The sequence below is a fragment of the Synchiropus splendidus genome, chromosome 8, assembly GCF_027744825.2.
Source record: "Synchiropus splendidus isolate RoL2022-P1 chromosome 8, RoL_Sspl_1.0, whole genome shotgun sequence".
NCBI classification, from domain to species: Eukaryota; Metazoa; Chordata; class Actinopteri; order Syngnathiformes; family Callionymidae; genus Synchiropus; species Synchiropus splendidus.
Window position 1 is genome coordinate 15,016,500 of NC_071341.1, and position 13,080 is coordinate 15,029,579.

Here is a 13,080-nt window from a genome sequence, read left to right on the forward strand (position 1 = left end):
GAAGTTGCTGGTGGAGTTCTACACAGCCATCATCCAGTCCATCCTCACCTCCTCTATCACCGTCTGGTACAACAGTGCCACCTCCAGGGACAAGAGCAGACTGCAGCGCATCGTACATTCTGCTGAGAAGGTGATCGGTTGCAGCCTGCCACCTCTTCATGACCTGTATGCCTCTAGGACCCAGAGACGTGCAGGTCGGATCAGAGCCGACCCTTCTCACCCTGGTCATGGACTGTTTGCTCCTCTTCCCTCTGGCAGGAGGCTACGGTCCATCCAGACCAGAACCTCCCGTCACAGGAACAGCTTCTTTCCCTCGGCCGTCAGATTGTTAAATTCATGAACAGCCTTGTTGTAATGTTATTCTATTTATTTTATTTTATTTGTTTTTTGTTGCACTTTATTCCAAGGCACTTTCCTAGTCAGTGGGCTCCCCACTGACCATGGCAATAAATTTGATTCTGATTCTGATTCTGATTCTGATTCTGTAATGTTGTGGATTAATATCGTGTTTTTTTTTGCAGCTTTTACAGATGTGTTTTGAGTTAATGTTGTTGTGTTTTTGTGTTTGCATTTGGTCTTTACTACTTGGCAGTTTTGTGTGTAAAAGTGGCTGAAAAACTCATTTTGGTTTTGCAGTACGTCATTGCTGGGTTCCGCCCCTGATTAACAACAGCAGTGACTGTGTTGAAAGCTGGGATTGTTATGGTTTTCAGCTACATCTGCCCAGTCTTTAGAGCCTTCTATGAACGGTCTCCCTGGTGCTCTCTTGGTTTTTGTAAACAATTAAATGGAGACAAAGCTGAACATTAGTAGAGCGAGGTTAATTAGACCTGTTGGGGAAAGCTCAACGTTTGTTTTCTCCTAGTTAGCACAAAAAGCTGGAGGCCGTGTTTTTCAAAATAATTGAAGTTTTTGACACAGCGAATGAACGCTAAAGGTTAGACTGAACTTGTACTGATGTTGGTAGATGCTCTCTGTGTCGGGATCTTTTGGGAGAACAGTTTAAAAATCCATGCAATTGTGCTGCAACTTCAATCAATAAAAATCAACTAACAAAACCTCCTTACCTCTTACGACTGGCAAAAACACATTTGAATGGATCTGTTGCTGGTCCGTCCTGTGTTGTTCATCACAGCTGGGACTGGAACTGGAACTATCTGGTTACCAGAGGGCAAATACAGCGGTGCTCACCTCAGTTTTAGACACACCTTCTCATTTAATATTTTCAAGATTTCAGGACTAAAACAAATTTAGTTTCTTTATATTTTTTTCTTTGCTACATAATATCATATATGCTGTGTCATATTTTTGATGTTGTCAGGATGTTTCAGCCATGTATAGAAAGTACTAAATTACTTTTGACGTCTGGATCTGTACTTCACTGATTAAAACTCAAAAATAAAATTTTTATATTAACCAAACTTTATATAAAAATACTTATGTAAAGCACTTTAAATAGCTGTTTTGAGTCGAACTAATACATGTCACTTGGACTTGGACACACTCAAATATTGCAATACTTGATTTTTGCTGAAATATTGCTATACTTGAATGTGTGGCATTGACTTTATTTTTTAAGTCGGCTATATTGATATGTAATACGTAGATAACATTAAACTTGTTTTCATGCACATGGTACTGGTCTGCATTACAGTATCTATCTAGTATATTGCAAAACACCTGCCATTGCACAGCCATTGAGGTTTTTTTCAAGTACGAGCTGAGGTAGCAATATTTCCCTTCCTCTCTCGCTGGATTTCAAATATTCTAAAACTCTATGTACAGCGCCAGTTGAAAGTAAGATTATAAAAATTTAACTGGATTATTTAAAAGGGCTGTAATTCCTCAACCGGAAAATGCTAATGAAACATGCCAAAAAGACAGACAGCTCGACAGGCGTGTCGCTGAAAGGTCACTTCCACGAGACAGGAATTAACTTTCGGTTGCAGTAGCTGCTTGATGATTCCCACGGAGAGTGTTAGCGCTACAACCTTGCAGATAAATGAAGGAATAATGCTCAGGATGGTTCATGTGAGGAAGAGTGACATAGAAGAATTTAAAAGCCTGTTTATGGAAAATCCCACATGGAGATTAGTTCCTTCGTAGCGGCGTGGCGTAGAGCTGATATTGATCACTTCCACATCGGACAGATGTTTGATCTACTAGCTGTAGTACGCATAATTTTACAAAAAAATGTGTTGCCATGATTTACGACTGATTTAATTTTAAAAACCAGCATGGTCGCAAAGTGTTATGAAGAGGAGTCAGAAAAGATATTGTGTTGGTGAGTGCCAGTTAACAAGCGATCCGATGCTTCTAACCTTGCATGTTTCCCCCCTTCTTGTCAAAATTCCGGACATCCTGCATCCTTAAATCGTTCGTGCCGCTAGTGAGCGAAACACTAATGCGACCTGACAGGTCAGTAGCATCAGTAGAGCGTGTGTTTGTCCTCTGGGAACTAAAAGAAGTGGCAAAGGGCAGGAGCCTTGACATGTGCTTCCACGGGAAGCTGGGGAAGTAAAGGCTGGATCAAAGGGTCGTCCTTGCGGCCGTCTTTCATTGCATTCCAGACATATTGAGTTGCTTTACATACCATTCACAGACATCCAAGCCGTGGAAAATGTATTCTCCTTTCCAACCTCATCATGAGGTCAAATCACAAGCTATCTGTCTACAGCGAAGCTTCCGTGCGGATGATCACACATGCTCCAGGGGAGGTGAAACACCCTGCCTCAGCTGGACGGCCGAGGCTCATTACGATCTCTTTTTAACACCTAGCGCCGTCTGATGTGTGGCTGACAACCTGCTGTCACATTGGTTTAAGCCGAGCATGGGCAGAAGCATTAAGGGCCCACAAAAAGCCATGTTCTCCGCGTTGAGAATAAATCGTCCCCTCAATAATGGTGGAAGCGATCCGAGTTCACCGTGTCAAGGAGCATTAGCTCGCGCTCCTGGGCCGCATTTTTAAAGAGGCGCTGAGGAGTTTCCGTCTGTGAATCATTTCTCATCTACATTGTGAAACATGGAGCTCAAGACTTGAAAGGCAGATTCAGTCAAAAGCAGATTCTGCATCTGTGAAATCGTAAGTTCTGCATTGTTTTGCTGCACGAAATGCTGACAGGCTCATGCTTTTTTGGATCATTAAACCACAATGATTCAGTTTCACCTTATGAGAAATAAAGGTTGTCAGGCTATTAAAATTCCAAACTTCATAGGAAGATAATAGATACTCGATACCATCAGTTCCATCAGCAACGCTACGACAATCGCTCGCCATCATTTTATCAGACCTCCTTTTTCAGTGTTTGTGTTATCTCTTCCTCCAGATTGCATGTTTGTGAGAAAAATAAAAATCTCGACACATAACCACCAGATATTCCTGGAGTACAAAAATGCATATTTTTCCCACTACATAAAATGTATGCAGATCAATAACAGATTTACTTAAAAATGCTAAAATAAAATCCAAGTTAAGTAGAACGCACTTGCAAATCTCCGCCAGGCAGCTTCAGTCCACAACACAATCTCCCAATGTTTTAGAGTCCTTTCATTACATCGAAATCCGTCGATGACTTTTTCAACACAGACAGGCAGACGAAGCAACCCCTTCAGAAAGATGGCCTCCCCGTAATATATGTTGCATCCCTTCGATCATCAGTACTTTTCAGAGTGAGAAAGTGTGAAATACATTTATCCAAATAACACCCAGTTTCATCGGAACAAAAGCAGAGTCCATCATTAGTCAATCAGATCAGTCGTCAGCATCACTCGGCAGGTTTTATTAGATTCTGCTCTGCTTCTTCATTTCCTCCTCTGCAGTTCCATCGGCGACGTTACGACGATCGCTCACCATCATTTTATCAGACCTCCTTTTTCAGTCTTTGCGTTATCTCTTCCTCCAGATTGCATGTTTGTGAGAAGAAAAACAATCTCAACACATAACCACCAGATATTCCTGGAGTACAAAAATGCATATTTTTTTCCCCCTCCCCGCTCTTTGTGGAGATACAAGCAGAAGCGTTATACGAGGAGACAGAAACCTTGTGGGCATGACTGCATCTACTGAGTCCAATTAGGCTGATGTCTTACATCCACTGAGCTAAACCAGCCGAACATCATCTTGTCCGCCTGCACATGCTTTCAATGTTGGTCCTGTGACGAGAGTATGATTCACTCATGCATAAATCATCAATCGGTAATTATTTTTCATCCGCAAACTTCTATTGTTTTGACATGGTGTTACATAAATGCCAGAATTAAGCCCTGTGAGTTCAATTGGAATCGGTGAAAGTGCAGAGTAAACACAGATAAAGGGCTCACGCATGGCTGTTCCTGGGCCTAATTAGTGGTCTGCTCTTTATTATGTTAATTGGGAGCTTTGGTCCAAAGGCAGAGCTGAAGAAGCTCTATCTTCTGATCCCCTTTAATTCCCGCTCTCACCTATGGCCATGTAATGTAGGTCATGACCTTAAGGAAGCGGTTTTTCATTCAGTCAGCAGAAGGATGTTTTTTCTACTATAGATAGCTGGTCTCCAGGTTTGCATCTCATGGCTGCTCACAGTAGAGCTGCTGGTGGTTTATGGATGTTAGGTGTCTTGTTGTTCGGAAAGACCGCAGTCTAGACCCCATGCCAGATGGAGAGGAGCGGCTCTGAAACTGTGATTGATTTGTTGGGTTAAATAAAAACATAAATAACAGAAAATACATTCCATCTTTCTGCTGCTGTTCTATGGGTTCAGACCGCTCTCAATTTCAAGACAACAGTTGGTGGGTGGCGAGCCCATTAATGGCTGGATCCTTGTCTCCACTTTTGCATATATGTCCTCTTGACCTTTTTGATCCCGGGAGACCGCCATTTTCCCGAACCGATAAGCCTGAGGCCTGTTCAAGTATTACAGCTGAATTGGTAAGGTCATTCAATCGGTAAGAAAATGTGACCCATATAATCTGTGGGCTCCTATAGTTGCAATAGAGAAACATGGGCTGCTTTTTTCATTTTTAATTTCTTGAATGACACACTACTGCCTCCAAAGAGGTGTATTAAAACATGCACATATAGTTTCACAAAGCATCGGGTGTCAAATAGTTCCCAAAGGGCAGCAGTTGATGCAGGCTTGTCTTCCAACCAAGACCATCAAGAGGAGACCTTCTGACCAGTCAGATGTCCAAAGGCTCGTCAGTGTGGTGCTACTTGTTTTAGCTGTCACCTGAATGGTTATCTTGTATGTGCTTATGGCTTGGAACAAAAACCTCTGCCCACTTTTGTGGCTCAGTCTGACTCCCCTGCATTCATTGATTATTTTAGACTCGGTCCTGTCCTCGACTTCCTCCCCGTTGAGCCGAATGAATGTGTTAATGGTCCCGCTACAGCAAACATAGAAGTCTATCTGTTGGAAATCGGGTTATTCAAGTTGATGCATATCCTTAATGCTCAGCCTGGAAAACTCTTCTCTGCGGTGCTATGAGCAAAATAGCGGATTTGTGACCCACGATGAACCCGGTCTGAAGGAAGTCGTCATTTGCTGGCCGACACTGGCATTTCGAGCCTGAACCGATTTACGACCATTGGCTAGCCCACCTTGTTTCTCTGTCACTTCTACGAGTCATAAACTCAGTTATTAACTGATGATGGACCTCCACCACAGCTGTAACAGAATGTGGCGTTTCACAGCCACAGAGTTTTACGTGAAGTGTTATCATGTTTATTTTACAAGAAAATGGCAAAAACACACTGCATAGTACGGACCATGTTGATTCATCCATGCTGCTCTCACAACAAGTTGAGAGAGCAAAGTGAGAGAGATTACTGACGATCAAGAAGACTTTTATCAGTGAAGTACGGATACAGACGTCAAAAATAATCTTCGGTAACAGCGTTTTTCCTCCTCGCTGTTCTCCTAATGCAAACAGCTGCGCAGCTGCAGGGTCACGTGAAAACAGTTGTAGCCCAACATTATTATTCATTTCAGTAAATCTGTCAGTCAATAAAATCAGATGTTTTTCAGCCTAATAAAGGCAGAAACGTGAGTTATTTAACACCCGCACACTTCGACACTCCCTTGCCGCTGCACAGTTCAACGGCTCCTGTTCTGCAGCAACTGTCTCCTGCTGCCGGTGCTCACCTCAGGGTTCTGGGAGTTTGCAAAGTTGTTTTTGAACGATGTTGTCCGCCCAGACTGCGATCAGAAACCTTTACTGCTCTGCTTTTATCATGTTAGTGTGTACATGTAGTTTCTGGCATCTAGCACAGAATCACCAGAGGCGGGAAGCTCACCCCCTGTGGAGAGCTTGTGTTCATGTATGGGTATTTTAAGCCGAACACACTTTGTCTCGAGACAGAGTCCGTAGTGTGAAAAGCCCCTGAAGTAAAGCTGTGCCTCAACAGATGAAGCTTGCCAATGTGATCTGGCCTTGGTGATTTTATAAAAACAAAAACAAACAAACCAAAATTACTCTGTAATACTGTCAAGTGAGGATGCGACATGCCACTATATATAGTCCATACATTCGCATGTATTTTCTCTGAAATGCTTTGATTATAATTCTAAAAAATAAAAACTTATCGAAATAAACGATGAAATGGCCAAATAGAAGATCAAGTTGAGGGGAATGAAGGGTTGCAAACAATATAAACTAAGATGTGTCTGCGAAATTGAGGGCGCTTGAGGCAACCCTCATGAATCAGAAAAAAAGACTTCAAGAAAAGCAAGGCTGACAGAACCAGTGTTGTAGCAGGAACCACTGCTTCACTGGTTACAGAAAAGGAGAGGAGAGAGCACAATGATAATGATGGTGGTGGGGACATGCATCCGGCCACTGCTCACCTCAGTGTTCTGGGAGTTTGCAAAGTTGTTTTTGAACAATGTTGTCCGCCCAGACTGCGATCAGAAACCTTAACTGCTCTGCATTTATCATGTTTGTGTGTACATGTAGTTTCTGGCATCTAGCGCCGAGTTTCCTGAGGCAGGAAGCTCACCGCCTGTGGAGAGCTGGTGTTCATATATGGGTATTTTAAGCCGAACACACTTTGTCTCGAGACAGAGTCCGCAGTATGAAAAGCCACTGAAGTAAATCTGTGCCTCAACAGATGAAGCTTGCCAATGTGATCTGGCCTTGGTGATTTTATAAAAACAAAAAAAAAAAACTCTGTAATAGTGTCAAGTGAAGATGAAACATGCCACTATATATAGTCCATACATTCACATGTATTTTCTCTAAAACCCTTGATTATAATTCTAAAAAATAAAAACATATTGAAATAAACGATGAAATGGCCAAATAGAAGATCAAGTTGAGAGGAATGAAGGGTTGCAAGCAGTATAACTGAGACGTGCCTGCGAAATTGAGGGCGCTTGAGGCAACCCTCATGAATCAGACAAAAGACTTCAAGAAAAGCAAGGCTGACAGAACCAGTGTTGTAGCGGGAACCACTGCTTCACTGGCTCCAGAAAAGCAGAGGAGAGAGCACAATGATAATGATGGTGGTGGGGACATGCATGCGGCCTGGACCACATGAACATGTGGTTATATCGTACGACTTCCATCTTCTTTCCTGTGGTTCTCTGCCTTTGTACGGCACTGGGATGTACAATGCAGCATCTGTAAGGTCTCAGAAAGCATCCAGATCGCTCCTGATAAAAAAATATTGCTCATCAAGATGAAGTCATAAATCATAACCAGCTTCACCTTGTCGTTATCTATTAATACCCTGGCTCCAAACTTGTGGAAACCGTCTGAGCTCATACCACTTTGCGCCTTCAGCAGAGATTTCCTGTGAAAAATGGAGGCAATAGACGACTCTTCAAAGTTAGCTCGGCTGGTGATTGATTTACTCCTCCCGCCGCGGCCTGCCTTGACAGCTCCGGAGGTGGAGGAGTGCGCAATCCCTTAATTGAGCCGACGAGTACCAGCTTAAAAAGCCGCAGGCGTAAAGAACACACTATTAGACACAACTAATGAGGTGGAGTATCGCCCATTATTTTGTCAAATAACCCATAGTGCTGCTCATAATTAATTCCTAATTAGCTGGAGGAAACTCACCCGGAGTTGTTGCACATTTTTGATGATCTCTCAATCGTTGTTTGAAAGCAATAAGGGAAATGTATGTAGGGCAGCGTTGCATGTTTGTGATGCACCATTTCGTCGCCGCTGAAATGATTAAAACGTCTCTCTTTCTTTTCAGAGTCAAGATGACACACATGCCGTCCACAGCAGTCAACTGGGTGAGTCTCTTCTGGTCTAATTTGAAAGATAAAAGAAGGAACGGCAAAAATAAAAAGAGAACAAAGACTTCTTTTGTTCACCTCATGCAAACAGGCGCGCGTTGTTGTCGTGAAACAAGGTGCATCTCAGCGACATAGATTGTATTTTGGAGATATTCCATAGCAGCTGCAAGATAAACAGACTTGAGGAGTAAGTAGTGGGGAGTTTCAGACTCGCTCGGTGAAGCTTAGCTGTCCTGGAATGAGACATAGGCTCTCCAACAGTTGCAAGAGCGCAGACCTCCACCAAGCAGCTCTTTTCCATCCATGTTATTTGGAGCTAAAGTTGCTCTCCTTTTAAAACGTCCTTCATCAGTTTAAGGGATGCACTGATCTGACTTTTATGGTACCGGTGCTGATAGCTGGGCTTTTGGTATTGTCGGATACAATCCAAAACTAGTATTAACCTCCTTTCCATGCTTTGAATTAAAGGCAAAAATGACTCAATATGGAATTACATACTTGGTGTTTATGTAAGCATCGTTTTTACCTAATGTTGCCGTTGTCTGCTGCCATGTTGTTATTCTGATGGGCACCGTGTGTGATGTCAACGTGAGCTCTAAACATGGAGTTAAAATGTGAAGATCGGCTTTGTGGATCAGCCCTTTTTCACTGATACCTGATCCAATTTTAAGAGGCTCACATCAGGATCGCTGCATCTCTAATCCACATGCTATGAACACAGTTTGATTCAGCTGGTGTTGGAGTACTTGAGTCAGCAAGTTTTATCTAACCTAAAACACTGTAAAAGAAGTTTTTCTAATTTTTAAGTTTTTCTAGTTATTTTGGCACCGGTTTAATTCATTTTAGTGTAGTTCACTGTATAAAGTCGTGTTTCCATTTGGCTTTTTTGGCTAATGTCAACTAAGTTAGTGGCCAATCCTTCAAAAGGTTCCTGCATCCAGACGGAAATTCAGAACCTCACCAAATCATCTGGTCCCATTATTAAGACTTCCAGAAAATGTCATCAGCAAAACACAAAGAAAAGCCATGTCGCAACCAATTTGTGAGAGTCATGAGATCAGTTTGTCTCACTAGATGAATAATCTAAAAATGGATTATGCTGTGTGACATATGAGACATTATGAGAGTGATTGTGTGTTAAGGTTTAATCTGAGGTGACTGTTTAAAGTGTACAAACTTTTTGTTTTGCATCCTCACTGCAAGAAATTCTAGGTTTGAGTTAACCTACTTGAGATATACCCGGGTCCTTGTGTTTGTGGTTTCGATCTAAACCTGCCCTGTGATGGCCTGGTGACTGGTTTGAGGATGTTGGTCGACTCCCTCCCAAATATTTGAGACGACGGGCACATTTTTATGTCCCAGCACTTCACATTTACTGGAGGTATGAACGGTTACTGCTCCCCCAAAAAATAATGAAGAAATAAACATTATAAAAACTGTGTAAAACATTTGAATAAATTATATTTTTTTCTGAAACTGTTGCCAATATTCGTCAGACTCTCCCATCTGACAGCTTCCAGGACTTCAATATGTGGAGCAAATAAAAAGATCTTACGCTTCACAGAGCTCACACAATCACTCCTGAGAGTGGTTTTAGGGAGCCTGTAGAGTTGGGACCCAGTCGTCTGGACCTCTGCCGATTGTTCATTCAACTGGGTCACCACAGATGCAAAAGCACACAAAAGCAACTTCATAATGCTGTCATTTGGCGCCTCGACACACAGGAAACACAAACAGACCGAGACGCCTATCTGGAAAATGGAGCTTTGCTATCTGGCAGCGCCACTGTCGCTCAGAAAAAGAAAATAAATAAAGAAAGAAAGAAGCTTGTTTTGTTTGTGGCATGGTATCGATATAACACACAGGTAACTCGGGACATTGACCCCTGCATGTACTCTTTACATGTAACCTCTCGGTGCTACTCTATTTTGGAGAAGAAAAAAAAAAAAGATGATACATGCCACAGGATCGACTTGGGGGTTGTTAGCAAAACGGCACATTTATTCCTGCTGTGTAACAAACCATGTGCTGTATCTGAAACGCATAGATAAGTAAATCCGCCGAGTGAATAATAGTCCTTTGTGCCTCGGGAGACGAACAAACCACCACAATAAAAAAGATTTCATTTATTTCATGGTGCTGTATTTATTCAGAACATTCATGCTGCGCTTTCTTGTGAGGCCAGAAAGTTTCATTCATGTTCTGCGCCCGCAAATCTAGTCCACCAAGGGTCCAAATTAGGCGTGTCAGACATTTCAAAGCACAATACTGTATCAATATTTTATGTGCGCTATATAGATGTGAAATTAATAAAATCCTTGTCTTTGTTTTTTTGTTTGTTTTAGCGTCTCCCATTTTAACCTTGGATTTGACTGTTAGCTTCAACGCCAGCTAACGCGATCAAATGCTTCTTCATTAGGGATGTGCTGATACCGACACTACTCGCTTCGAGACTAGCCTAGTTTGCTGTACTCGCACTTGTCAAATATTCACTTATGACAGCATCTGATGCCTACTACAGTGTTCCCTCATTATATTCTGCGGATCCAGTGCATCACAGGGTTTCAACACAGGGCTGCTACTTCCTTCTGTCGCATTTGGTCCCGCAGCGTAAACCCAGCGATAAATGAGGCAACACTGTATCTGTAAACCTGTATGCAGTACCAGGGTCTTAGATGTTAAATGTTAGCATATACAGAGATTGCCTGGGCTAAACATGAAATGTTCAAAGTGAAATATGTGGCAGTGGGGTCCTGTTTTTTCAGGGAAGCTTTTTTTTAAAGCATCATTTAAAATAGTTTGTTCTTGTATTGGTACTTAGTATCGGGAAGTAGTCAATTCTCGTTTTCTACTCTCAATTCTACTCAGTTCTCGTACTCTGTCAGCAAAAAAGTAGTGGTGGCTGATACTTGCTGTCGATTTTATCCAAAGTCCCAACAGGCCATGACTGATCTTTGTGAAATCTTCTTCAACCAAAAACCTCAGCCAATGAAAGTTTACAGGGTTGCTTTGTGAAAGATGTCTCACTCTAACTCATTATAGAATTTGTCCTTTGATCATAAGATTCTGATACCTTGATAGTTCTGTTCATCGCCAGATTTCTGCTTGTAATCACACAGCTCTTAAGACCTCAACTAGATTTCTTCAATGTAATGCTAACATATGCTTTTCGTAAGCTCTCCGTGTTCTTACAAGTGTAGACTCGACGTGCACTTTTTGATGCACTTCAAAGCAAAACATTGTCTGATCCATCTGTGTTTTTTTTTATGCACCAGAGCCTTCTTCGCCGGTGCTTTTTGATGATCACATCAGATATGTAGATTCAAGAACACTACGAGAATCCACTTGAAAGGCAGAGGCAATAAAGACTCTTGAGGAGAGTGGTGCGGCAGAACAATCGCATTTGTAAAGCAGCTGAGAAAACTCAGGTCACGATTCATTTTTCCCCAAAAAAGTGGAGTTGTCAGCACCTTTTCTCGGTCCATGTCTACATCACTTCTGTGCGCTTCATTTGCTTTACCATGTTCGTATCGCCCTCTTTCCATCGTTCCATGATTCTTGACTCTCATCAACATCACATCAAGTGGATATTGATTTTTCAATATTTTCTTTACTTTGAGTTGTGAAACAGGGAAGTGCAGTTAGCCACTCTCTTGAAAATACAAATGCACCGACATAACTGGAGCGTTAGTGGGATGTTTGTGCAGAGACTAATGATGGTAAGAGGAAGTTGTCAGAACATGTAGTAAAGAACAGTTTCCCATGGATGGGGCTGACAAGGCCACCTTGGTTCACTGGTCGTCTTCCGGCTGAAACTAGTCCCGCATTTGCTTCCCGACAGTTTGAACCACAGTAGCTCATGTTGTCGTTCTATTTTCCTCAATAAAAGAAGAGTTTTGTTTATCACTAATTAGTTGATTTTATGCAAAAGTTTGTGTAATAAATATGAATATTTGCTGTCAGGGTTGGACTTCTGATATATTATTGCTTAGCATGCGTCATATGTTTTTCGTAGTTTATTTTCAAGCTGCTGTGGCTTTTTTTCCAGGCTCGGAGGATCATTATTGATTTTTGTGGTTTTGAAGATTCGATATTCTTCTGGCACTCATTGAGCTAATCTAATTAAGTCATGAATATGGATCTAGCATGAGGTATTTGTCTGTTGAATTGTGTATCAGTTGTTTAAAATCACATTTTCTGCAACACGACTGTGAAATGTTTGCATGCAGATGGAGTATTTCTTCAGGGCTTGGATATTCCGATGCTTGAAATGTGTGTGATCTGCTGCAACACAAAGAGTCTCTTTGTGCTGTTGATTTCTGTGCCAGGGAACTGCTCCTTCATCAAACTGCGTGGCTCAGGTGTAGGTTTTTCTGACAGTACAGGGCAACCTGGTGGCACGGAGGATAGCTTCGCATCAGAGTCGGGAAGATTGCCAGAATTTAAATCAGTTTCGACAATAAAAATTAAGCGCAGGAAAACCGTGCTGCTGTCCCCGCTGCAGTTATTTTATATTCATGTTCTGGCTCCCTGCCAGCATCTTCAGGCCAAGAGGAGACAAATTGTATCTCCAGCGAAGTCCAAGGTTCACCAGATGAGCTCTGAAGTCTGACTGCAAACAAAAATAAAACTGGTGTGCACCCTAAAGTTGGAGAGCTCAGATACGGAGCAGAGCATGTTATCGTTTGTGTTTGACACGATGGGGATTCTCCAGAGGCGTGGAGTATGTTTTAAATATTGATGTATTCTCTTAAAAATGTTAAGTCTTACGAGGGACATGTAGCATCTTGGAGATCCACGTTTCAAGAGGCTCAAACTCTCCAATGCCAGTGGCAGATTCAAACTTTCCTATTTC

The 13,080-nt window shown here is 42.0% G+C and overlaps 1 protein-coding gene across 1 annotated transcript in view; it reads left to right on the forward strand.

The window, feature by feature from the left end:
• The window catches only part of b3glcta (beta 3-glucosyltransferase a), a 79,466-nt gene that overhangs the window by 24,285 nt on the left and 42,101 nt on the right, over window positions 1-13,080 (forward strand). The window contains exon 3 of the mRNA XM_053872748.1: window positions 8,183-8,222. Coding sequence (XP_053728723.1) covers window positions 8,183-8,222 — 40 coding nt within the window. The remainder of the gene's footprint in view (window positions 1-8,182; window positions 8,223-13,080) is intronic.